Below are 27753 nucleotides of genomic sequence, written 5' to 3'. Positions count from 1 at the left end.
GGCCGAACGTGCGCACAAGTCTCAAGTCTCGTGTGCGGGGATCCAGATGTGCAGCGCTCTTCAAATAGCCACTGTATTGCTCACCTCTTCATACTGAATGATGAAGTATGGATAACTCTGATCATCATTGAAGATGACAAAGATCTGTGGGTCCATCCAGTTGTCCACGCAGGAGTCGAATAGGTCGCTGGAGGCGTCTCTTGGATTCAGAGGGGGTGGTCGGCGCATGGAAGGGTTGCCCACTGTGAACTTGCCTGTCAACACTTTGCCCAGGAACATGTAGTGCACACCGCGGGGCGAGCGCTTGGAGAAGTTGTGGGAATAGACAGCCTTGCGCGCAAAGTAGCTGCCTTGGCCGAACATGGTGGCGTGCTTTCCGCACACGCGTGGGTCAAAGTTGTGCTTACAGATGCCGTCCACCACATCTTGGGACGTGCCGTGGAACAAGTGACGTTCGTTCAGCATGCGGTCCATCTCAGACATGCGACGTGACATGTACTCCTTCTTCCTGTGAAGAGAATGAGAAACAGACATTTCAATTAAACACTGATATAAAAAAGGCAAGACTAATAAGAGGACAAAGGAAAGACGGAACAGACAAAGATTGTGTAAGAAAACCTGGATTCAAACCAGTTGGCCTGTAACTTTGTTAAGAACTGCAACATAATACATGGTTTTCATTCAATTGTGAGAACTATAATTTGATGCAAGCAAGTAGATGGCCCATGTAAATTAAAAACATGCAAAACATCAACTAAAGAAAGCGTTTGTTACAAACTTCTATCTAGGACACCTAAAAAAAAGTAGGTGATCATTTTTGATCATTTTCACGAAAGTTTCACGGCCACCAGAATATTTTGTTGTATGAATATCTGAACATATATCAAAGGAAAGAGGAGATCCTCTACTTTTAAACAAAAACCCGTTTTATTCTAGCCTCATATATTCCTTTTTTCTCAACACTTGAATGTGGGTAAGTTTCATAAAAAGCAACATTTTGAGCAAAAAGCGGAGAAAATCACATTTTTGTCAAAGACTACGCTTGGATTGGATTCAGAACGATGATCAAAACACAGATGGAGTCGATCGAGTCCATCAACACACTCAAAGCTTCACAGTCCTGTAACTCGTCCTGGCTCGACATTTCATTCAGTAACATTTGCCAGTTTTGATTTATATGCGGTTTGATCGCGTTATTTTACATATGCATCTGATTACATATGCTATCGCTTGTTTCTGCTTCTTCTTCGCATGTGTTTTGATCAGGAGATTCTCTACTCTTTCAGTAGATGTGTAACAGCGCCCCCTACCGTATAACAGTGAAAACACGTAGAGACAGAAAATTCCGTCAATGGCGGGAAAAGAGTTAAGTTGAGACTGATAAGCCGATAGTCCAGTCAGTAAAACACTAAAACTAAAATCAATCATTGCTGCAAGTGAATTTAGGCATCACATTATAATGCATAATATGCATAATATTTTGAAATTTACTAAAGATTGCTGTTAATTACGCAAGGGAAAACATATCCTATTCCTTTCCCTTCACAACTTCATGGCTAGGTTGACAAAAAAGTTATTTTTTGAACCCTGATGTCAACAGTTACAGTATGAAAACTATTTAAAAAAAAGTTTCTGTTGTGCCAGAAGGCAGCTGTCCTCACACAAAAACAAGAAAACAAGCTGAACTTTTGGGTTCTCAGCCTGTCATCTGGTCAAATGGAAACAGAGAAGTGAGAGGGTACAGAAAGGGTGAGTGAACAGATGAGCGCCAGGGACCCGAGTGAACCCAGTCAGCATTAGCCCGAGTCTGTGCCTCTATTGTTGTGTGCCGAGGGGAAGCGAGGTCAGCCTGGCTGAGAGAGATTCTCTGATCACTGACTGACCTCGTGTGACCCTACGGACACCGACTGACACGCTCGCGGGGAGCAGCGACTCCGCATGCGTCAGTGAAGACATCACTCGTGTTGTTTCAGCTTCTCCTTTCATCTCCTTTACACCGAGCCATCAGTCTGATTCGTCCTTTCTATTACTGATGCAAACAAATCCGCTTTCATGCTGCTTACCCAGTGACATTCTCTCGCTGGCCAACACCCTGGAAACACTCCGACTATTGTACAAAAGATCTTCACCTGCACAGGCATATGAACGAACACACCAACCTTTATTCCTTCAGCTCTCTTTCCCAGGCTACTACAATAGGTGCTCGCCAGGAACAACTAATTGCTGGACTTTGAGAGGTTCATTGCATTGAATCTTTGAATGATATTCAAGAGTTTTGTTTGAGACACGTAGGAGCACGTAAATAAGATAACCACACCTGTATATTCAGCTCCCAGCGATATATAGGATTTCAGATTCACTCATCACAGAAAAGCCAAGAAAAACTATACATGAATGTTTTGCATATTCTTTAGGGTTTCTTTTTTTTTTTTAAATGTTTTACAGAATTTGATTATGTTACTATTTTATTATACTTGAGCATATGTATATATACATAAGTATATTTGTATGTGTCCCCTTTTACCTTTCTTTTTTCTTATGTTCACTTAGTATATTGTAACCTTTTGTTGTGTTAAAGGATTAGTTCACCTCAGAATGAAAATTTCCTGATAATTTACTCACCCCAATGCCATCAAAGATGTCCATGTCTTTCTTTCTTCAGTGGAAAAGAAAATAAGTTTTTTGAGGAAAACATTTCAGGATTTTTCTACACACAATGGGAGTTGAATGGCAACCAGAATGTTGAAGTTCAACATTCGACCTTGGAAAGGTCACGCGTCACGTCATCTATCTAAGTTATTTGTCTGTGTACTCCGGTTCAGAAAGGAGGGAAGGGTGAAAATTTCCATCTCATTTTCTCTTCCAACTTCAAAATCGTCTGACATCTTTGTTTTAATTTATTATTATTTTCTTCTTTTTTCTTGTGACCTTTCCAACGTGATTACGTAATGCCTGGCGCATCGCAGACCAGCACAAGACGAACAATTGTGGTTAAAAAGTATATAAATTTTATTTATTTTTTATAAAATGACCGATCGTTTCGCCAGATAAGACCCTATTCCTCAGCTGGGATCGTGCAGAGCTCTTTGAAACTGCATTGATTTGAACTTCAACATTCTGGTTGCCATTCAACTCCATTGTGTAGAGAAAAATCCTGAAATGTTTTCCTCAAAAAACTTAATTTCTTTTCCACTGAAGAAAGAAAGACATGGACATCTTGGATGCCATTGGGGTGAGTTCATTTTGAGGTGAACTAATCCTTTAACTCGTATTCAAATAAAAAAAAGGGAGGCGTTATATTTAAGGGTTTTTGGCTTGAACAAGTTTGAAAACATTTATGCTAGACTTCCAAGATTTAATATACCTAATCTGTCACTCCATTATCATATTTATGTCCAATGTGCATTCAAAGACAGCAATCACTCCAGCGATGCGTTACTAGACACGCTGAAATATGCAAGGATTAATCTAATCGGTCGCGTGATTCAGACGAGTCAGCGGTTACTCTCTCTTCCTGACTCAGCCCTTATTTGTGACCTATCATCTGCAGCTGAGAGGGCCGAAAGCGTATTTCCATGTCACTATCTTATTAAAGTACACCAAGGCTTTACCACTCTCACTCTCTTCCTCTCTACATGTTCACACACTGAGAAGTTCACCTCATGGATCTACCACAAAAACACAGCTGTTTCCGACCCACAAAACCTAGTAAGAACCGTTAGCGCGGTTGACACCTAGCATTGTGAATGCAAACGTCAAAGCCTCAAAGACTTGTGCAGCGGTGGGAATGAAAAGTCACGTTACAGACGTTTCTGAAACACAGATCTGCCAAGATAACCTTTTATTGTCTGTCTTCAACCAGTCTGTAATCTCAGTGTTTACTAAACACTGCTTTTGGCCATGCACACACAGTCTAAACAACTTTGCACAAAGGATTATTTGAGACACACCTTTTGTACTTCTCCCATAGGAAGGGGTTTTGGACACGGAGAATCTTCAGGATGCGGAACTTGGTCTCGGACACGGTCTTGTGGAAGAGGCTGTAAACGGTCCGGTAGCTGCGGTCATCCCGGGACACGGGCACCTGCAGGTAGTCCTGACTGGTGTTCATGGGTAACCAAGTCTCAGGGTACACTTTGGAGGGAGTGCTTGACGTCGGAGAGAGAGGCTGGTTTCCAGAACTTTCCAGGGAGGAGAGAAATGTTGAGGAAAGGCCACCGAGAGTCCTAATGAAGAGAGGAAAACATGGGGTCATTAAGAGATTAAGGGACAGATTTACTAAACAGGGCAAGTTAGCGTGAGAGAACAATTCCCAAAAAGTGGACTGACGACACGCAAATGAAAGTACACAGATGCAACCGGATTGTTAAATGTGACCCTGGACCACAAAACCAGTCACATGGGTCAATTTTATAAAATTGAGGTTTATACATCATTTGAAAGCTGGATAAATAAGCTTTCGATTAATGTATGGTTTGTTAGGATAGGATAATATTTGGCTGAGATACAACTATTTGGAAATCTGGAATCTGAGGGTGCAAAAAAATCGAAACATTGAGAAAATCTCCTTTAAAGTTGTGCATTTATGTTCACGATTATGCTGCATTTACTCATAAAAATAAAAGTTTTATATATTTACGGTAGTAAATTTACAAAATACCTTCATGGAACATGATCTTTACTTAATATCCTGATGATTTTTGGCATAAAAGAAAAATCGATAATTCTGACCCATACAATGTATTGTTGGCTATTGCCACAGATATACCCGTGTGACTCGAGACTGGTTTTGTGATCCAGGGTCACAAATCGTTAAATAATGGTGCAAATACTAGTAAATTGACTAGCGCAAACCTTAGTAAATCACCTTGCATGATTCATTTAAATATTCATCTGAAAGGAAAACTCCTACAAATGCATATGCAATAAGGTCCGCCATAATTTCACTGCGTGTTTTTAGTAAATCCTGACAGTAGTTTTGTAATGTAATCTTAAATATGATAAACTGGTGTTTTGCCAGATGAGAAGTTTATCTATGTATCATCTTTTTACTCTTTTAATTTTCTTGCTTTTATTTTGTGATTATTTAAATTCCTTTCTGTGTAAAGCACTTTGAATTACCATAGTATCTGAAATGTGCTGTATAAATAAACTTGCCTAGCCGAATGCTAAATGAGGGTTTGCGCTGGCGAAAGCAGTTAGCAAATATGGCCCTAACTGATGCAACACACAGAAATAAATGAATAGAAAGAAGACAGTTGAATTGTGAAACTAATGGCTACAGAAATAACTTAAGTGTAGCTTCTGCATTGTATCAGTACCTCACGAGAGATAAACTGGGAGAAAGGTCAATTTAAACTCGGAGTGTGTTTATGAGGTCGTGGTTAAATGGAGGTCAGGGCTCAGTCCTGTGACTCAATATGGCACTTGTTATCTAGCAGGTGAACGTTATCCCTAGAGTCAGTGTGACTACCTTATGAGTCATCCGTTAACTTTTATCTTGCGCTACCTTCCTCTCTCGACTTGCTTCCTGGTGCAAGAACTGCAGGAATTCACCAACCATATATTGTTGAGAGGCATTGTGTACAAGCGAATGGAAATGAAACGAGGGCAATCTTATTGAAGAGATAAGCAAATGCTTTTGGGAAAGGGTCTGTTTGTAAAGAGAGTGTGTGTGTGTGTGTGTGAACGAGAGGGAGATTTATGCTGCTTGCTGAGCATTAACTCAGGCAGCGGTTCGGCCAAATTGTCAATCGCACTAATGAGTTGCACCCCTGCGCTCGGGACAGTGTGTTCCTGACGCCGCAGGACCCTTTAGATGGGCGACAACAGGAGCAGACTGATGGGAATGACATTCCCTCCTTCTCTTGCAAGTGTGAGAGTGTTAAGATGGATAGCATGTCTGATTTAAACATCAGTGGCAAAAAAATGTATTTTATTTTCATGAATCAGCCTTTATTTGATAAAAAGTACAGTAAAAACAGTGAAATATTGTTAGACTTTCAAATTGCTGTTTTCTATGTGAATATATATTGTAAAATGTAATTTATTCCTGTGATCAAAGCAGAATTTTCAGCATCATTACTCCAGTCTTGAGTGTCACATGATCCTTCAGAAATCACTCTAATATGCTGATTTGCTGCTTAAGAAACATTTCTGATTATTATGAATGTTAATTATTGAAATTTTAGTGGAAAAATTTGTTTCATTTATTTGAAACCAAAATCTTTTGTAACATTGTAAATGTCACTTTTGATCAATTTATTGATTTTGATCCTAATTTTGTCCAAAATTTGTACACACATTTTTGAAAGGTACAAGTAGATACATATTTTTATATTGGTAGATACACATTTTTAAATATATACATATATATCGCTAGTCATAGTTATGTTTAGCTAAATATGTATTTATTTTTAAACTACTTGGTTAAAATGGGTTCGGTCTTTAAAATTAGTTTTTAGAGCAAATACATATCAGGATATATACTGAATATTGATGTACTAAAATATTAAAGGGGTCATGAACTGGATTGTTTTATTATTTTATAATGTTGCCTGGGGTGCCCTTATAATGTTAGTATGATTTTTACATCAAAAATTGTCATAATTTATAAATAAAAGCCATTTTTCCAAGCCTGATTTCAGCCTCAGATTTGAACGCTCAGTTTTAAGGGGCGTGTCTGCTGTGAGACTGCAGTGCAAACGCCCACTGCTGTGATTGGCTGACATGCTTGCATATGAAATAGCTAGTGTTACAGGAACTCTCTCGAAAACTTTTACTACGTTTTTACTATTACAGCTATCGAGATTAACAAATCGTGAAAAGTATCGTTTAAAGCATTATATTTAAATCTATTCCATCACATGAAAGGTTGCAACATGATGAGCACTGAGCAGATGACAGACAGTCTGTTGATCGCGTGAATAAAGATCTTATCATTGCAACGCAATTTTTGCACTCTCACAAATGCTTACACCAAATCACAATGCAAACACGATGTGAATACACAGTAAGAGCTTCGTTGTGTAGTCTAAGTGTCATTATTTCATCACGAGTTTGGTAAGTGTCCAGATAAGCTCTCGCGGCTCGCGCTGTGCTGTTTGATTGACAGCTTGGGCGAAAGGGATCGTTCTTTGATCGCTTTCTGTAGGCTATATAATTTAATAACAGATTAAAAAAAGATTATTTTCATAATACTACGAGAAATTATGTGAAGTTGATCGTTTAGTCACTGATGCATAAACAGTATTGAACGATTTTAAGAGAAATATCTGAACTTGAATAATTACACCGAAATCACTGATCGCAGATCAGGCATTAGAATACACATGGTTACTTACATGTTGCTGGCAGATCCGTGTCGGGAAATTGTGATTGACTGATTTAATAAAGTTTAACCATGCTGGAATCCGAAGGAAGCTTATGCAGACTGTCTTCTTCCACAAACAGGCACGCACAATATTTAGTAAACAGCATGTTTATTGCTTGTAAGTAGCTCGATCCGGTTTAGCAATTATCATGTCATCCTATGTTATTTAGCATGTTTGGGCGAATCAGTGGGAAGTAGGCGTTGATCTTCTTTTGTGGAGGCGGTGTTTTATCCTCTTTGACGTCATAGTTCCCCACTTTGAAAAACGAGTCGTTTGCTGAGCCTGAAGTCTATAAAAGCTTTTATTGGACTAACAAGGTAGTTTTCAGTTCTGAAACTTACAGGACATTATTATAGTATGATGATCTCTTATATGTCAAAAGCTCAAGGAAATTTTGATTTCTCAGTTCATCACCCCTTTAACATATCTCGCTCAGCCCTGATTCTGATCCATTAATGCTCATGGCGGAGGCTACGGTTGGACACACTGAATCTATTGAGAAAGAAAATGTAAAACCGAGGGAAAAGATTCAAAACTGCTGTTCGCCTTCATTTAGCTTTAGGGGAACATACAGGGAAAAAAAATATCCATAATTCTCTGACCCTTCACAGGCCTGAGTGACTTAGTAGATGTAAAAGATGAAAGACAGCACAGGAAAATGTCGCCAGAACAAAAATTCTGAGCTAGTCAGAAATTTGACTTTCATATGGTCACGTTAAACTCTCTCCCACCGAGCCTGACAGGTCAGAAACCCACTCAACCCTCCGTCTCGAATTTCTTACATCTGCTGCGTTCGGTTGCTTTCTCAGTCCCTGTAAATAAGCACTCCAGTTATGATTCTCTCCTCATGACTAGCCTAGGCCGCAGTCCATGTTCTAGCTTTAGGGAAGTATGAATATTATGTTTCTGGAGGCACATGCAGCTCTTCAAGCAATTAAAAAGAGATACACTTTAAATCGGGAGTCGGATATGTGTTCTCGGTGAGGAGTGAACCACTTGCGAGTTATCTTGGGGTTTTGGAGCGCATCCAGAGGACTTTTTTTTCTTGACATTTTTAACCAAAATGGAGGCCAAATTGGTTGTTATGGGACATTCAGTGTGAAATCAGGGGTGTCTAACAAGAGATTTTGCGGCTCTTAAAGGCAGATACTCACTGGAGGTAAGGCGTGAGCATGATGGAGGACCGGAACAGCGGGCGTTTTTTGATCTGCCGGCGGAAGCCGAAAACAGCATTTTGCTGGAAGCCCTCGCGGATGTTCAGGATGTACTGATTCTGCAGTGTGATGAAACGGACCTCCTTCAGACCTCGACCGCTCGCCTCCTCGATCAACCGAACCACCGGCTGTGAGATGGAGAAAGAGGGAGGAAATGAGTTCCACAGAGAACAACAGCACACTTACATGCGCTCCGACTCCCACACGATTCATCCGGAGCACTGGTCAGAATGTATCCATCATAGGAGATTTTCACAGGAAATAAAAAGCTTTGTTACCAAAGGAACGCTTATGCAATGCTCTGATTTCAGGCGCTTGTGAATAGAACAGGACGTCTTCTCTGGTCACACACACACACAGTCACATGTACACAAACACACAAACTCATACACGCACACAAACACACACACTCACTCACTCACTCACTCACTCACTCACTCACACACACACACACACACACACAGTCACACGTACACAAACACACACACAAACACACACAATCACTCACTCACTCACATACACACACACACACAGTCACACGTACACAAACACACAAACTCATACACGTACACAAACACACACACTCACTCACTCACTCACACACACACACACACACACACACACACACACGCACAGTCACACATACACAAACACACAAACCCATACACGCACACAAACACACACACTCACTCACTCACACACACACACACAAACACACACACACACTCACACACACAAAACTCTGTCGAGAACAGTTTTAGGTTTTATTTCTACCCAAAATCAAGAATTAAACACTATCCTTCACAAGTATGGGACCGATATGATTTTTAACAAAAACATTTTGAGAGAAATCTCTTATGTTCTCCAAGCCTACATTTATTTGGGAAAAACAAATTCACTAAAACCAGTAATATTGTGAAACATTATTATAATTTAAAATAAGTGTTTGCTATTTTAATATATTTTAAGATTCCTGTGATGCAAAGCTGAATTTGTAGAAGCCATTAATCCAGTCTTCAGTGTCACAGGAAATCAAGATTTGGTGCAAGAGAAACACTTCTTATTATCAATGTTGACAATCAACAGTTGCGCTGCTTAATAATTTTTTATGGAAACCATGATACCTTGAAACCTTGGACCCCATTGACTTCCATAGAATGGAAAATAATACTATGGAAGTCAATGGGGTCCATAAACTGTTTGGTTTCAGACATTCTTCAAAATATTTTACTTTATGTTCAGCAGAAGAAAGAAACATGAGGGTGAGTAAATGATGACAGAATAAAACATTTTTGGGTGAACTATCCCTTTAATGCATCCTTGCTGAATAAAAGTATTCATTTCTTTCAAAAAATCTTACTGGGAATTTGTACTTATCATTTAATTGTTTGCTTATTTAAAGCAAGGAAGAGAAAGAATGGATCAGATTGGCGTCTCACCTCTGAATATTCCCTCCAGCCGAAGTTATCTCTACAGTAGTACTTCCACACGGACAGGCAGTCGGGGGTGGGGCTTGTGGTTGTGGGCGTGGTTTCAGAGCTGGGGGGCGTGGTCAAACGCCGGACGAGGTCAAACTCTAGGTCACACACTCTCATGGCACTGAAGTCCAACGTAAACACTCGACCGCTGTGCGTGAAACAAAAGTAAACACATGTAAACACACAAACCCGAACACATCACAAAATAAAACCAGTTCCCAACAGCTAATAACAATCTGTTCTTGAGCCATGAACTTCCTAGCCCTCTGAAGAAAAACAACGTCTTACACCTAATTTAATTTCCACAAAATACCTTGGGCTTATTGGAAAACTCTCCCTTGGTCTTTGTGTTCTTCAAAAACTGAAAAATAAAGGGTGAGATTGTCCTCCAGACAGATGGGGGAGGAACGGTGACCCCCTGACCGACCCCTGCGTTTATACCCCGGCTTTTCAGGTCACCCGGCTCGCTAATTAAAGCCCTCATCGATTACACTTACTCTTCAACACAAAGAGGATTTGAGGTCAAAGGTGAAATGTCTGGGCAAAAGTAGTTCCAATAATGCCCAACCCACATTCAGACTCGGTTCTACCAGTGGAAGAATAAGAGGCCAAATCATCTAAACATTCGCAAACACACCCAAATTGCTTCTACTCAAAGCTAGTCACACACATCACATACCACCCGTTATTAACTCTTTCCCCGCCACCGTTTTACAAATAAAAAAACCAGCCAGCATTTTTTATAATTTTCACAAAAGTTTCACGGCCCTTTGTTGTAAAAAACTGTCAAAAAAACTTTTATTCTAGCTTGAATATGGGTAAGTTTCATTAAAAAAGCAACATTTCAAGCAAAAAACTGCTTTTGGATGGGATTCAGAACGATGATCAGAGTCGATCAACACACTCAAAGCTTCACAGTCCTGCAGCTCGTCCTGGCTCGACATTTCATTCAGTAACATTCGGTAGTTTTGATTAATATGTGGTTTAATGTTTGATAATCGTGTTAATTTACATGTCCGCAATGCTCCTATCGCTTGTTTCTGCTTCTTCTTCGCCTGTGTTTTGATCTGGAGATTCTCTACTCTTTTAGTAGATGTGTAACAGCGCCCCCTACCGTACAACAGTGAAAACACAGAGATTTCCGTCAATGGCGGGGAAAGAGTTAATAGGTTCCTGAGAGGTCAAATATGAAACACCACAAATTATTACTATTTGATATAACAATAAAGAGTGAGAGAAGTGATAAAACAAACCCTCTCTCTCAAAACACACCAATAAAGGTCAAAGACCCAGACAACTGCTGAGTGTACTAGACCGAAACTGCCCGACACACTTAATATCAACACAGCAGAGAGTTTTGGGAGCTAATCTCAGACGCACACCAGAAGGACACGGCGCTCTGGCAGGATGGGTGGACTGAGGTCTGAAAGAAACACTCGCAAGCGAACGTGGCGGACAGACGGGAGGTAGACTAAACACTGGAAGTCCAGAGCACATCATAGCAGGCCGAGCTGAGGGAAGATCTCAACAAACTCAACAATACATGAACATAAAATACAATTAAACAGCAAGAAGCCACTTGTGTGCATTAACAAGCCTCCAAAACATGGCATTAGTAGACTAAACATGAGCACACTGAGCCAAAACAATCTCTGTCGCAATACATTGGAAAAAATGAAGGCACTATAAAATGCTGTGATGATCTCAGTCCTTTTTATCGACTTTATTTTATTGGTCAGTTTAAATTTGGAGATATTTTGGATTCTATCTAAACCAAATAATTAGAGCTGCACAATTCTGGATAAATTGAAAATAGAGATCACGATTCTGAACAGACAACTAAACAAAATAACGTCATTTACTAGACGAGGCTCTGACAAAATGCAGACTGCAGTCTATTTGAAATGTTTTATTAATTTGAATAAATTATTCATTGACTTACTCATAAATACTTGTTTCATCACTGGATGAATCAGCGTTTTTGAACGAAACTCTTGACTGAATGATTCAATGGCAAATACATTTTTAACAGTCACTTGTCGCCACCTACTGGTGTAACGATGTAAGTGACACAATTGTTATTTGAAGCGTCAAGTAACTTTCAAAAGGCAATTTACTCGATTTACCCGCTTCCGTAGACATCAATGTTTATATCCGAACTTTTACCACAGTATTTTTTTGATAATGTGAATATTTGCAACACAGAAATAATGATACTCTGTGTGGTTCAAAAGACTGTTTGTGAAGCTGTTTTCAAAGAAAACTAAATGTAATAAAGTAGTGACCTTAAAAAAGGGCTTTAAACTAAACAATATAGATTTTTCCGGGATATTTCCCAGTGAGATCCATCTGAAAGAGCAAAGTGTGCTGCCAAAACTGTCATCACAAGACAGATGGCACAGAAAAGAAAGAATCATGCTCACACAATGTCCTGCTATCTTTGAAATCATGCCAACAGACACCAAATCTGATCTAAATGCATGACAAACAAAACCAGGCCCAGACTTCACATGCATGCATGTGCGCGAGAGAGAGAAAGAGGGAGGAAGATGCTTATCAATGCTGTTTTAACTGACCTACTGAACTGACTCAGCGAACAAAACCACACGTATACATGAACCAGCCACTCACACACACAAAATGTTGTCTTCATGGTGTGTGAGAGGGTTTCCCGGCAGTCCATGCCAAAATTAAGCCCATTGTGTAAATAAGTTAAATGGTTTACTTCATCCAGGAATAAGAGTATGTCATCAATTGCTCAATCCAAACCCATATGACGAATGCAAGTGAAAAATGAGGATCAGTCGGAACTGACACAACACTATTGTATTTGCTTCGTAACACTAGATTAGCACACAAGTCACTTGTTTCATGGTGTTTTTGTCATTTTGGCCCTCGTTCACTTCATTATGTAAAAAAAAAAAAATCACAATTTCACAGTAAGCCATACAGGAACAACTTGAGTAAATTATGACAAAATTTTCATTTTAGGAAATTTATGATCCAGGCCCTAAAATCTTCAGCATCAACAAGAACAGTCCTCACTCACTCTCTTTTTCGGAGAAAAACACACATTGTGTCCTCTCAAATGGAACACCATGGGCTTCAATCATCCACACCCAGGATCGCTCTAAAGCAGCATGTTCGGGACAGCCTGTCTTTCACAGACCGTTCCGGGCACGCAAACACACATTCTGCCCTAGCAAGTGGTCTCTGGCTCAAAAACCAACAGAGAGGCCGGACGGTTCCCCGAACACAGCACTTCCATCAGAGCCAAGGCACCAGACAAAACCAGACTTTCACATTTGGAGGCATTAATGTCCTTCAGACCACACTAAATATACACTTACTCACACACCCAGTTGCTGGGGGACAAAATGTAGATTGTTTGTGTAATCTCACATCTGGAAAACATTCATTATCTTGTCGGGGGGGGGGGGGGGGGGGGCAAACATGGGGAGAATGAAACTGACGGCTCACAAACATGGTAATCGAAACACACAAAACCTGAACATCTAGACAAAGAATGTGAAACTATAAGCCTGAAAATGCTGAGATACGTCACCTAAAATGTCTTTGACACAAATGAGACAATCTATGATTTATGGGATGAGGATAAAGCTATAAAGTGGACTGCATCCCTCCCTAAAAATCCTACTTAAACTGGTTTAAACTGGTCTAGGTGGTTTGCCAGCCTGGCAAGTTGGTATTTATTATATGGTTTAGCTTGTCATCCAGTCTATCCAGCTAAAAAGTGTCAAAACCCCTCTAAAAACAAGCCAACAGCCCAGCTGAGCCAGCGAAGACCAGTTTAGACTCGTTTTTTTTCACCTCAGCTCAGCGTTATTTTAGTATTATTTATATACTAGCAGCATATAAATTAAGCTTCATTTCAATTACAGATTTTAAAAGTTTTACACTTTATTTTGACCATACTAACTATATTGCAACTACATTAACTCTCATTAGAGACTGTTAGGTTTGGGTTAGTAGAATAAGTTGACATAAACTTGTAAAAAGTTAGTAATAGTCAGTCGAATGTACATAAAAATAAAGTTTCAGCAGATATTAAGCATACGATCTACTAATACTCTAATGACTGCTAGTTGACATGGAGTTGCAAAGTTACGTATAGTTAGTAGAATGTCTAAAGTGGACCGTCCAAATAAAGTGTAACTAGTTTTAGTTTTTAGTTAACAATAATAACAACACTGGCTCAGATCATTTGGTCCTAATATTTGAGTTAATAATGAAATCTCAGAATTTTAAATTGAAATTAGTATGTTGGCAAATCTTCTAAGCACAGTCTTCAGCTCTTATGAGACTAAAGTAAGATTATCGGGGTCTTTGTCACAAGAGATAGGAGATAATGTGTAGGAGTGACAACGGATTTACTTTTGTGATTTTTTTTTTACTTTTGTGATCTTCCAACAAGAAGTGCAAAAAAAAAAAAAATCTTGAATCCAAAAGAGCTGAGAATATGAAAAGAAATATCATAAAGTAAAACAACAACAACAATATTATCAGATCCACTGGAATTTAAGCACAAAATATCTGCTCTGACAACATCCCAGAAATAAAAATGCCGTCCCTTACACAACCATTGCTCAGTAATCCTTAGATGCAAAACTCAAAGTGGGGTTGATCTGGAGTTTCTCAACAGAAATGAGTTTCACAAGCTAAACATCCTTGTGCAGGAATCAGTGTGTTGCTCTCTGTTTCGCTCCAGGGTGTTGCTGACTCATGCTAAGTCATCTGTGCTCGATACACAAGCTCAGACAGTGCCAACATCTCCTCTTCTCTGGGCTCGGTGACCGAGAAGATGAACGCTGCACTCTCGTTCCACCTGTCCTTCTGCATCTAAAGCAGGCGCACACAAAAGACATTAACGAGAACGATGGCTATCGCGTCCCGGAGTGAAAGCGCATGAGAGAAAACTGGTTTGGGTAAATGAAGAGGCTCTTTATGAAAGTTTCTTTCTGTTCTTTCTCTCTGCAACGCTCGTTCTTTGTCCAGAACTCTCTGCTAGCACAATGAGGTGCGATGAGGAAAGAACAGGGCATTCTGGGAATAAGGAGGTTACAGAAGTGACTCCACAGAGAGCTAAGACAACATGAAATAATAGAGCCTAGAGGATTACACAGTATCTCAGAACAACCAGAGCTCTCTCGCAACTCCATTTGATGCACAATGTCATTTATAACGTCATTTCTCAGACCCGATTATCTGGCAATCTGGTGGTGGGAAGTAACTCGGCTTACATTTCACTTTAACATGAACACATGCGCATTTGTGTAGTGCTCCGCTTGTGTTACCTCTTTCATTTGGATGTGCATCAAGGTATGCGATACCTAGCACTCACACACACACATTCGCACTGGCTTTCCTGACAGACTAGGTTTCACAGTAGCTCACCCACACACACTTTTTCAGACCTGGCATGCCGAACCCAAGTCGGCCACCTGTGCACCGGGTAACCATGACCACCATTATTCATGACGGGCCGAGTAATAGCGTGGCGATAACAATAGAAGTGCCCCCCCCCCCACACACACACAAAGCGCGGTCAGAGGACGCTTCGATCCTCTCATTCTCTCTCCAGCACTAAAAATAACCTTCCAGTCATTAAATTAAGTGCAAGGACTGATTCCCTCTGCGCTAATCAGCACAACCTACTTATGATGAAACCACGGGATTTTCTAGTTTACATCGTAATCCTGAAAGTGACAAGCGTGCGAGAGTGGACAGAAAGATTGATAAACGTACTATAGATAGATGGGCAGGCAATAAGAAGGATGGAGAGACTGTAAGGAAAGCCAGTGAGGCCCTGTTTACAGCCGGTATAACATTTGTTTTGGTCGATCGGATCACAGGTGGACGACGCTAAATACAGGAGTAAACGGGGTCTAAAACATTATGAGCTTTCGACCACTTCCAGAGGTAGTCAAAAACACATTGCTTTCGTAGTGTAAACGCTCATGTGTTTGAACAGCCGCAAAAGACGCAGACTCTCCGTCTACTGACCTAATGCGTAATCATTATGGGAAGAGACTAGCCAGACTGGATTTAAACTTGGTCGGCTGGAGACCCAAGTTTGGTTTGAAGATGAAAAACGTACCAAGCACAATGTTCTCTCACCATTCCTGATTTCTAACACACACTCAGTGTTCGGCTGGTCTTACGACCGTCAGAGCAGAAACTGATGCTCTCTGTGTGTCCATTCACATTCATATGTAAATTACATGAGCTTATTTGATCAAAAGGTCTGAAAAATCTCATACATTTATCCGGCCTCCCCTCAAAGAAATCAGGACAGAAGTGACTGAAAGTGGACAAAAGAAACGGATTAAAACACCAGGGGTCAGATTTACTAACAGCTCGCTCCAGCTTTGCAAACCCTCTTTTGGCGTTAAAAAAACTACTGTCAGGATTTACTAAAGACACGCAGTGAAAAATGATCACTGAAAAGTCGTGGACCTTATTGCATATGCATTTGTAGGAGTTTCCCTTTCAGACACAAAATGTATGAGAGGAGAGTATTTAAATGAATTTACTAAGGTTTGCCCTCGTCAATTTACTGGTGTTTGCGCCATTATTTACCGCCCAAAAAAAGCATGTCTTAAACCAGACGCTACCTGGTATATTGTGTTGGTCATAATGGAAATGATCTGACTGCGTCTGTGTTTTTTAATTTGCGTGTCGTCAGTGGATCACGTGCAGAACTTTCCAGTTTTGTAATTGCGCTCTCACGCTAGTTTGCCCTGTTTAGTAAATCTGGCCCCAGGTGTGAATGGGAATTGTCTCCCTCGTCTACTTGTGATCCGATCGACCAAAACACATCTTAATACCAGCTGTAAACAGGGCCTGAGAGAAGAGAGGGGAGCGGTTGATAAGCCAGTTTCTCCTCTCTTTATCTCTTTCTCTACCTGTGAGGTGTAGTCACGGGTGAATAACCTGTTCTGTTCTTCCTGTAAACCCTGCTAAAGTGCTTGAGGTCCCCCTGACCCAATCATGAGGCAGCGTTCATCATCACGGTGACCGTGACCTGTAACCGCTTGATGATTCACCGGAGTCAGGCGCTGAGATCAGCCAGTGCACACACACACACACACACACACTCACACACACCCTCATTTGACTAGACTGTGAGATGGAAAAGCATGAGAGCGAGAAGTATTCAAAAACTCTCTATCCAGCAACATTAAAATGACCTTGAATAGCCTAAAACGGAAATAATAACATGAAAGGTCAGCATAAAGGTAAAAGATTCAAAGTTTTGAAAGGTCAAAGTATTGACTAAAGCCTGTGCAAGAATGCAAATGTTTTGCCAATGCGCAGAGAGAACGGACCGTGCAACTGCTATCTGCGTTATGAAGTGCTTTGAAACGCAACACCACGTGAAATAGATAATAAAAAGAGAACTGTTTTTGTTCATGTACTTAGAGAATGTTTCAGGTTTTAGTTTCACAATTTAACAACCATGTACACAACCGCATTTAAATGAAGGTTGAAATCCCCTAAATTATTCTTCTGTCTGCATACACAAAAATATGAGTCAAAAAAATGAACAAGTCAGATTATCACTAAAAAAAGATTGATTTCACTACTTTTACAATTGGTTTAGTTCAATTTAGCACACACTTTGCAAATTTCATTTTGAGAAACGGTAGAAACCGTAAACATTTTCCGAGAGCATGCTTAACCGTGCGATAAAATGATAACTTCTGTAAAAAAGTAAACTGTGTGTACAGTAGCGACATTCCAGTGAAACGGATTATAGAATGCAACAGTCGGGATCCGGAAGTAAAAACTCAGATTTTTAAAGATATCGTATAAACCTTTAAATGCAGCCCTGCTGTGAGCTATGAGGTTGTGAATCAATGGCATTTGCTTCTGTTGAAGCCGTTAGCCTGCATTGTTTCAGCTCATTTAAAAAATAATCGTGTTTAACAGCGGAATTCCTGGTGAAAAACTACATTACCCATGATGCTGTACAGAAGATTCCACCAATCACAGAGCCAAAAAAGCAACACTGTCCAAAATATTTATTTAGCTCCGCCTACTCCCATTAATGTAATCAAGTCGATCTCTGTACGCTCTCAAAACACTGAAATGTTTGTATATATATATATGCATATTTTGCAATAAACTTAAAATATATTATTTTTATCCATGTAATCAACATTTATAAATGAGTAGTTTTATATCTCTTCTTCTAGTTCTTTCACAGCACACAGTCTTGAACCTTTTTGTCCGATTATCAAAAACATTTTAGCTTCAAATTAAAGTTTGTAATGGTGTGATTCACCTCGTAGCTGATTGGCTTAGTTCATCATGGCTTATAACTCTTTAACAAAGACTATTTTATAATCCCTAAGGGAAAAATTTATGGAAAAAAAAAACTTCCGGAACCAGTGCCGCAGAAAAAGGGGGCGGAGACTGTTGAACTCTATCAAAAAAGAAAAAAATGAGAGGTGGAAACTTGATTTTATCTGGTTGTTGATTGGATGGAGATCTGAATACGAGCTTGCAGTCTATAGTATGAAAGGGGTGGGGTTTAAGCCGACTAAATGATTGGACAAGTCCTGCTTATGTCACCAGAAGACTTTAAGGACTAAGAACAGTGACAAGCGTATTTAACAGCTGAGCACGACCAAATTGATTCGCTTTTCGGCTTCAGTTTAACTTGCCCAGGTTATGCCAGTCTCTCGTTATCCAGCACTTCTGCAAAACAGGGGAACTCGAGCCCAGCTGGCAACCTACAGTTCTGCTTTTCCGAAAGCTAAATCACGCTTCTGCTGATTTCACCAGCTTTAAACGCACACACCCACCCACCCAGGGTACTGAAGAGAAACCGTGCTAAAAGGGTAAAAGCTAAGGGGAGGGAGGTGGCTGAAAGAGCGAGCCAGAGAAAGGGAACGCATGAAGTGTGAAGGATTAGCAACCCTTAAAAACGCCACTGAGCATGCCCGAACCCAAGGTCTGTGTGGGGATTGGCATGTTCCACATACAACCACTTCTGAGAGACACGCTCCAGTGATTAGCCTTTAACCCGTCACCCCGTTCTCTCTTGGCACATATACCGCAAACGCCAGTGAAAAGGCACCTCTGGGCCAGCTGTGGTTTGCAGTGTCAGATGGTCGAATGGAGAAACAAAGCAGACCAGATCCAAGAGGAAAGAGAGAGATATTTCACATTTCTACGCTCTACTGCTCCTCATTCCAAAGCACCGAAACACAGTACGATCTTCCTACCTTCTTAATCCCATAAACGTAAAACAACTAATTTTTACGTGCTCAGCTTGAGCCGCCTGCATGCCAGCATTATTCACACCCAGCACGAGCGTCACAGTCTGAGAAGAATTAAACAAACACACACACACACTCACGTATGCACCTGATCACACACTACCCACCCTGAGATAAGGCAGTCACCTCTGCGGGTGGTAAACTCAGCAATGAGACAATCAGCAAACAGATACTTCCAAACACACACAAACACATACACAATGACACGCAGGGCAGCTGGAGAAGTCGTGTCAGTAACGTGCAAACGCCTTTTTTAAGGTTATTTGCTGTATACATACACACTGAAACAGACAAAGCCTCTAACTGTTATGATATTAAAGGGATAGGTCATCCAAAAATGGAAATCCTGTCATCATATACTCACTCCAAACCTGTTTGATTTTCTTTATTCTGCAGAATATACAAGAAGATATTTTGGACCCCATTGACTTTCAGTGTATGGACACAAAAACACTAAGACATCTTTTCTTTTATGTTCCACTGAAGAAAGAAAGGTTTGGAACAACATAAGGGTGAGTAAATGATGAAAGAACAAACCTTATTGGTTCTTCTGGAAGCTCGAACCCCATTAATAAAGCATGTTTGACCTTCCAATCACCATATTTTATGCGTCCATATGTTTATTTGTGAATAAAAGTCTAAATGAAATCTGTTCATCATATAAAGCAACCTTCTGAAGACTTGGATTAAACTGCGTGATTCATATGGATTTGTTTCACGATCAATTTATGAACATTTTAAGCATCAAAGTTTTGGTGTAATAGTTTTTCAGTGTAGGGAAGGAAATCAGGTTTCATTAAACATATTTTCATGTTTCAAAGATGAACGAAAGCCCTCTGGGTTTGGAATGACATGATCCCTTTAAATCAATAACAACAATGGTTAAATGTTTAACCAGGTGACTTCAGGACAATGCATAGCTTATATTGGCTTATGATTAAGCATTTTAATCCCACAATGCACTGACTGCAGACCAAGGAAACCTATTTAACAGATGACTAATGACACTTGAAGTTGGGCGGACAATCCGACCAAAATATATCACTCCTAAAATAATCAATGAAACTGTCTATGCTATCTAGTTTTATTGCGTTATGGAAGGATGTACCCATCACTGAACTAAAATAATCAGGTGCAAATAGATATTTCTGGCACAAGCGGATTGAGTAAATTTGCACAAGCTTCCATGACACACACAGGTCCAAAAAACAAGCGCTATCTTTTAGTAATAACTTGTTATCTACACGGAAACTGTGCTGCAATAAAGTCTCTGAGTGACAGCTGATTATAAAGCGGAAAGGGCTTTCCATTCTTCCTCTTCAAGATGTTTAAGGGAATGCATCAACCTCAATCAACACTCGACTTCTCAATTTTTGTTTCCATTCAGGGAGGACACGCTCAGAAGAGCTGAGGGCAAATAAATACTCTCATTTCCCTCTTGCGCCCTGTATGAGAGAGAAGAAAAAGTCTCAGGATGTTCTGGAGACCATGCAGGGACTGACGAGACGTGCCCTACCGTTGCACATGTGGGACTGCGACGGGACTGTTTGCTGAATCCAGCCACTATTTGACTCGTTCTCTTTGTCTTTGTCCCTCTCAGCAGGAGAGCAACACATAAACATACTTCAGCTGCAACGTTCGCCAGCTTTTGTTTATGTTAGAAAGCACATTTGAAAGAGAGAATAGAGCTCTTTATGATCTCACTCGCACAAAAAGATTGAAGAAATAACACTATGATAATCGAATGAAAGAGGAACAATATACCTTGTAAAAATACTGTACCATGGTAATATGTCCAAAAGCACAAGGTAGTACCATAGTGCATTTTTGTAAGTGAAAGTACTGGGTGACACGATTAACCAGCAGTGATTTTGGACGATCGTTCAAGAGCAATAAGCAGCGAAAGAGGATTGCGACTGTTTCTGAGCGTTCCCATGTGAAACGCGCACATATAAAGCCCCTGCTCATACAGTTATTATATTACCGGTACACAATTATTTGGGTTGAACGGTCAAATAAATACACACGTTTATGAGTCAAAATGGCCGTCTTTGCCAGCGCCATAAGTGAACGTAAACAGCTGAGATAGAAAGCGTGTGCGTATCAGTACATTAGATCAGTGCGTGCAAGTAACAGCAGCCTAATATATATCTGCTGCCTTCTGTAAATCACTTTTGTAACTTTAATACGAATAAATTTACATACTGACTATACAGTGTTTTTATACATTTGATTATACAATTTATATAGTAGCCTTGAAGTTTTTCATGCAGGTCTATTTCATTTGTGTCTTTGTTTTGGTGTTAATTTCTTTGTTCCTATTTTATCACTACTTGTGTTCAGTGAGCGTGAGAGTTGTTTTTCTTATGTTAGTTAGGCTAGTATCAGGTTTTTTTTGTGATATTGAAATTGGTGATGACATTTCAATGGTATAAACATTTTTGATACCATAATACATTTATTTAAAGCAATATCGTGATATATATCGTAATCGTGAAATAAAATGACTTCATATCGCCCACCCCAATCGCCTACACCAACATTCCCCGTCATTAACATGCTACATTACCACCATACACTTTTAAAAGTGTAAGAGAGAAAGAATCCAGGAAGAACACATTTTATGAGTCAAACTGACGTTGAAGAGTGAAGTCAAGAGACCTCACCCATGTGAATAATTTCATGGCTCGTCTAAGGCGTTATCTCCTTTCTCACACACGCAGGCACACATGCAAACACCTTGGTTTCAGGTCACCGTGCCCTTGGTGCACACTGAGATTGTGTGACAAACACAATCATCTCAACCTCAGCTGCTCCTATGGTGACCAAACCTTCGGGATCAAGGGTCACAGATCTCACACACTGCAGCACAATGACACATCCATTTGTTAGGAAATATACAATAAAACTGTGGATTACTGAGAACCAACGTTAACAGTAATAGCCAGAGAGATCTTTTTAAAAACAGCGCCAAAGAATTTGGACACATAAAAAATGATTAGCATTGCATTTAAAAACAAGCCAAAATCAAGATCTAAGAAGTGATTTTTGTACCTGTTTGTCTTTTGTTTGGCAACCAGAAAGTGTCCAAATACTGTCTCTTAATTCTAACTGTATAACTGTATATATATTTTCTTAAATGTTTTACTTTAAAATGAATGCTAGTAAGTTTGATATTGTGTCTTGGCATTCAAAAATATAGTCGTCCAAAAGTATTTAGACACCTTGGTCAAGAAAAACATGTCAAATCAAGATCTAAGAAGCGATTTTTTGTACCTGTTTGTCTTTTGTTTGACAACCAGAAAGTGTCCAAATACTGTATTATAATTCTGAACTGTGTATCTAATGATTTATCATTTACAATCCTTGCCTTTAAAAAATTTTTTAATATTGTGTCTTGGCATTCAAAAATACAGTGGCCCTGAAGTATCTAAAGATTTAGGAAGACATTTTAGGCATAATTGTCTTTTTTTTTTTTGGACAACCAGAAAGCGTCCAAACACTAAACTGTTGGAGTATGTGTATTGATTTATCATTTAAAACCCTTTCACTTGAAAAGTTCTTGCTATTTTCCTTTCAAATAAACGCCACTTAGTTTGCTGTGTTTAAAGCAATTACATTCTGTGCCCAATGGCGTCTGTCACATAAACCCTCTCATTTCTGCTCAGTAACACAACACAATGACTTCTTCTAGAGGAAAAAATCCCCCACATATACAAAAAAGATGGGGGTCAGCAGGAAAGGGTGTGGTTTACAGGCCCTGTGGGTCTCACTTTACCCCGAAACACCAAAGTCAGCAGGAGGTTAATGGTCGGCTTTAGCTATTAACATGAAACAGGTCACTGGGAGCCATGGTTCTGAGAGCACATGGGCTGATCGAGCCAACAGAGACAGTTACGTGGCCATTCGCTCTATTAAACCCTGTAGACAAAGACCCCCTAAATAGTCGGCCGTCCCGCAGGAGAATTTCCATGACAAATCGACAATGCTATCTTCAAGAAGGAAGTAGCCAGGAGCTGTGTCATGGTGAGCATTAAAATCACTGTCTCTTTTGCTTTGTCATGACCCAAGTGCACTTCCTTTTGCAAACCGCTTTTGCATACAGATCAGGCTTGGGACCTAAACAACACTCTCACAAACAAAAGGGCCCTTTTGTTGAAGCAAAATTAAAAATCTTGCTGGGGAAAAGCCACCACGATTTCAGCTCAGGGACAAGTTGTGGCAATGGTAAGACTAAAGCTGTCTGTGTGGATGTGTGTGTAAATGATAAAAAAAATAAAAAATAAAAGGCATTTACTGAGACTGAAATGCGTGCGTGCATGAAAGCCTGTGGGTGTGCATAATTACGCGTGTCTCATTTATTTGCGTGTTTGCGAGCGAGTCTGCATGTGAGCCCTTCTCTGTCTGAGCGACGAGTGCGTGAGACCGCCTGAGTGCAAGCCGCAGCGAGAGGGAGCGTGTGTGTGTGTGTGCGTGTGCGTCTGACCGAACTAAGCAGAGGCGGGTCGAGCAAGTTCACGGCTTACAGCTGTCAGTACGCTTCCACACGTCAGGCCAGCAAACAGAAAGCCTTATAGGAAAGATGCAATCTCTTAGTCACATTTACCTCATTCACAACACAACACCTCCTGCACACAGGGCAACATCCTGTCACGCACTCGTTCAGTGTCTACTTCAATACACCTCACTGAAAAACAACAGCCTCAGCTGGTTTGCTGGTCCCTCTGGTTGGTTTCAGTATGGTTTTAAGCAGGTCAAACTGGGAGACCAGCAAAACCAGGCGTTTTTTTTTTACCAGTGCACCAATTTGCTCCGTTTTCTCATTGAATGCATACACACTTAGCATAAATGATTGAAGCTGTTCAAGAGCAACCCAGAGGGCAAAATCAAAAGCACTTACAGAAACTTAAGTCTGACATGTTCGTTGTCTGGGTTGCAGTAAAGCCTCTCCAGTTGTTCTTGAGAGTCATCCGATATGCTCTGCCAGATCTGCGTATCTGCTCTGTGGATTTGCCAGTGGTAAGGTAAAACGGTGTGATGGTGGGCGCAGTCGCTGCCATAGATGCAAACGCCCTGGAGGAAATCCACACAGATCGATATAGCATCCCCTTGATGCGTGTGATACTGGAGCTGGGTTAGGAGTTCAAACACTAGATCCAAAGAGGCCTCCTCGCTTTTATCCTGAAAGATCTCGCCCTCTTTGATGGCGAGGCAATTTGCACCCTGCAAAGTCTCAGCGGTGTAGATGTCATTTAACTTCGACCCCGAAACGTCAGAGGAGGGCACCGCCTCGACGCGCTCATTAGTGTCTATGGACACCCGCTGAATATCCGTCACCTTCTGTTCCCCCACAAGCTCGCTCGCGGCTACGTCCGTGCTTTCCTCCTCTTCCTCCTCCTCTTCCTCCTTCAGGCACACCTGACTAATCCTCGACTGCTTCTCCACGACAGCGGTGCATATAGTCCTCTGAGGTCGAGACGGGTTACGTGGAACAAACACCCCGTCCCCCGACACCAGAGCGTCTGAGTTCAATAACGTGCTCAAAATAGGGTCCTCTAAAGCGCGCAAGCATTTTGCGCCCAGTTTTCTCTGTGCGTGTTTCTTTTTGAAGTAGGGCTTCACTAACGGGATCTTGTCGGGGAGTCCCATCCGCTGCTCGGGGAACTCTCCCGTTTCCATGGGAAGAGCTAAAGCGGGCTCAGCGGTGTCTACTGCCTCCTGCATGGTGCACAAACGTCTCCACGACACCTATTCAGAAAACACAGCAACATGAGTAAATGCATATTACTGTCGGTAAGCAGGGTGTGAAAACAAAATGGATGGGGGTTCTAAAATATGCATTGTTTAAAAAATCATTTTTTAATCATTTAGCAGACGCTTTTATCCAAAGCGACTTACAAATGAGGAGAACAATAGAAGCAATTAAACTAACAATAGGACGACAATATGTAAGTGCTATGACCCTTCCCAGTTTAGTCTAACGCAGTATACGTAATTATTATCTTTTTTTTAAATAGATATAGAATAGAAGAGAAAATAAAAGAATAATATTAAACTTGTCTTGTCAGTGTTGCTAGATGCTATTTAGCGAATAAAAGTCTACTATAGCAACTGTACTCCGCTGGAGCGCTTCCCATTTAGCTAAATATCTGGCATCGTATTATCAAAACATTAATCACTTACTATAGATTTAGTACATGTATTCATCTTCATGCTACTTAACTACTTGTGTGTACACTTGTAGACACTTTTGGGTTGCAGGAGATTCAAATTACTGACAGACTATTTGTTGTAAAACCCGACTCCCCAGAAAGTAATTGAATAGTTCACACGCTGTCTATAATGTTTATTCGTCTAATTTTGTCCATTTGTTGATGCATACTATGTATATCACGCAACAACTAATCGATAAAATCGATTATTATCTTTAATGAAAATAATCGACAACGAATTTGATTATCGATTAGTCACGTATGCACGCTGTGCGCGGGAAACCATCAGCCAGGCGCGTCACTTCACAGTAGCGAATAACCCATTTTTACGGACAAAACGCATGTGGAAAATAGCGGAGGACACAAGCTCCTGGAAAGGTACATTATCCAACTTCTCCGAATCACGAGAATACTTCATATTTCGAAATAAAGGTTTAAAAATATGCATGTAACGCAAGTAATCATATTTGAGAGCATAACAGTAAAAGCAATATTGTTGGAATAGCTCATTAATGACATTCGCTATATTTGTTTTCATAAACACATTGTTTACAGGACAGCATTGGGAATAATAATGGACATATTAATTGAATATCAAAATAATCGTTAGTTGCAGCCCTAATATCACGTGACTTGTTTCTCAGAATGTTACTAGAGTTTACAATGACACATTCAATGATGCGCGCGCTATCAGTTCATTCCTTTACGGGCATTCAGGTGACCGGGTGTAAGATGAAACCTCTCTTTTCTCGAGAAGAGAGAGAAAAGCATTAGCGAAACAGAAAGTTTCTTTCAAGACCCCCCTTCCCCCAACACACTGTAAAAACATGTTTATTATTATGATAGCAACATCGGTGTTTCCACCCATTTAATCTGTATCAACCATTTAGCTCATTTCACTCGCTTTAAGGTGTTTCAACCATACACAAAATTCGAACAATACAACTAAATTCGAAAAAAATTAAATTAACTTACCAATGCAAGTTATGGTTACACTTTATGTTGCGTCCGTGTTACAGTGCAATTACACATTTAAGTGCAGTGTAATAATAAAACTACATGTACTTACTACAGGGTTAGGGTTTGTTTTGCATGTAATTATGCATATTTTTAGTAACTACTACACTAACTACATGTAACGTGTAACAAGGACACTAAAACAAAGTGTTATAAAGTTATAACTTTAAAACTTTAATTATGCATTCAAATCAAATTTAAGCTTCCCTATTTTTTTTTTATTTTTTTTTTTTTACAGCGCATCAACATCAAGCAAAAGCAGCGCAATGGGCATTTAATAAATGAGAGATTATAAACAAATAACATAAAATAGCAATATTCGTCTTGTTTGATCGAATTGCATGGTTTAATTACGCGGCTCCTTGCGATAAAATCAGTCAAACGCAAGGCAAACGCTCTCTCGGGAGTATTTTGATGGCTTGATCTAGATACATGGAGTTGGGAGCGTACGTGCCAGTTGCCAATAGCGGCTCGTTCTAGTTCGCACGTACTCTGTGTTAAAGCGATCACTGCCCACTGCGGCGCCTGGCCCCCATTCTCACACAAACACACGAGCGCGATGCATTAATGCCAAAGGCAACACTACACAGCGATCGGGTGCAATAGACGATTTATTACAGTCCGTTCGCAATGCAGAGGAAGCGCTCCGTTTTCCCCGTACGCGCGCGCGCTATATATATATATATATATATATATATATATATATATATATATATATATATATATATATATATATATTATCCCGTGCTTTCCAAATGTAGTACCTGAAAACTTCCCGACTCCTTTTGATGCTACTGTCGAAGCAAGTAGCCCGTCCCGGTGAATCCGCACTCCTCTCTCATATATAGGACAGACAAAGCATTAATCCACAGAGTGAAGCGTTCGCGTCGGTCTCCAGCAGCGTCTGAGCGGCTCGCAGCTGTTGCAGAACACAGGACTCGCTCGTCCAATCACAGCGCGGCTGGGGCGCAAAAGGGGCGGAGCTCGGAAAGGAGGAAAAAAAATCAGGAAGTTGCCCGATGCGTTCTTGTGTGTGTGTGTGTGTGTGTGTGTTTTTTTTTTTTGACTCACCCTGCTAGTTTGCTTACTCCAGAATTCGTCAGGTGTTGTGTTTACTGTATATATGGCATATGTCAGTGTTTTTATCACAT

At 40.3% G+C, this 27753-nt stretch overlaps 1 protein-coding gene across 1 annotated transcript; it reads right to left on the bottom strand.

Moving 5' to 3' along the window:
* Positions 1-28: 28 nt before the first annotated feature.
* Positions 29-27580, bottom strand: tiparp (TCDD-inducible poly(ADP-ribose) polymerase). Its single transcript, XM_079873903.1, has 6 exons — positions 27367-27580; positions 24274-25121; positions 10027-10213; positions 8528-8715; positions 3951-4226; positions 29-508 (listed from the first exon to the last, which is right to left on the bottom strand). Exons 2-6 carry the CDS (start codon positions 25095-25097, stop codon positions 61-63), a joined length of 1923 nt encoding a protein of 640 aa, XP_079730029.1. The 5' UTR covers positions 25098-25121; positions 27367-27580; the 3' UTR covers positions 29-60.
* Between the last annotated feature and the right edge of the window lie 173 nt (positions 27581-27753).

This window comes from Squalius cephalus (genome assembly GCF_949319135.1).
Source record: "Squalius cephalus genome assembly, chromosome: 6".
Classification (NCBI taxonomy): Eukaryota; Metazoa; Chordata; class Actinopteri; order Cypriniformes; family Leuciscidae; genus Squalius; species Squalius cephalus.
This window is presented reverse-complemented; position numbering and strand designations above follow the sequence as displayed.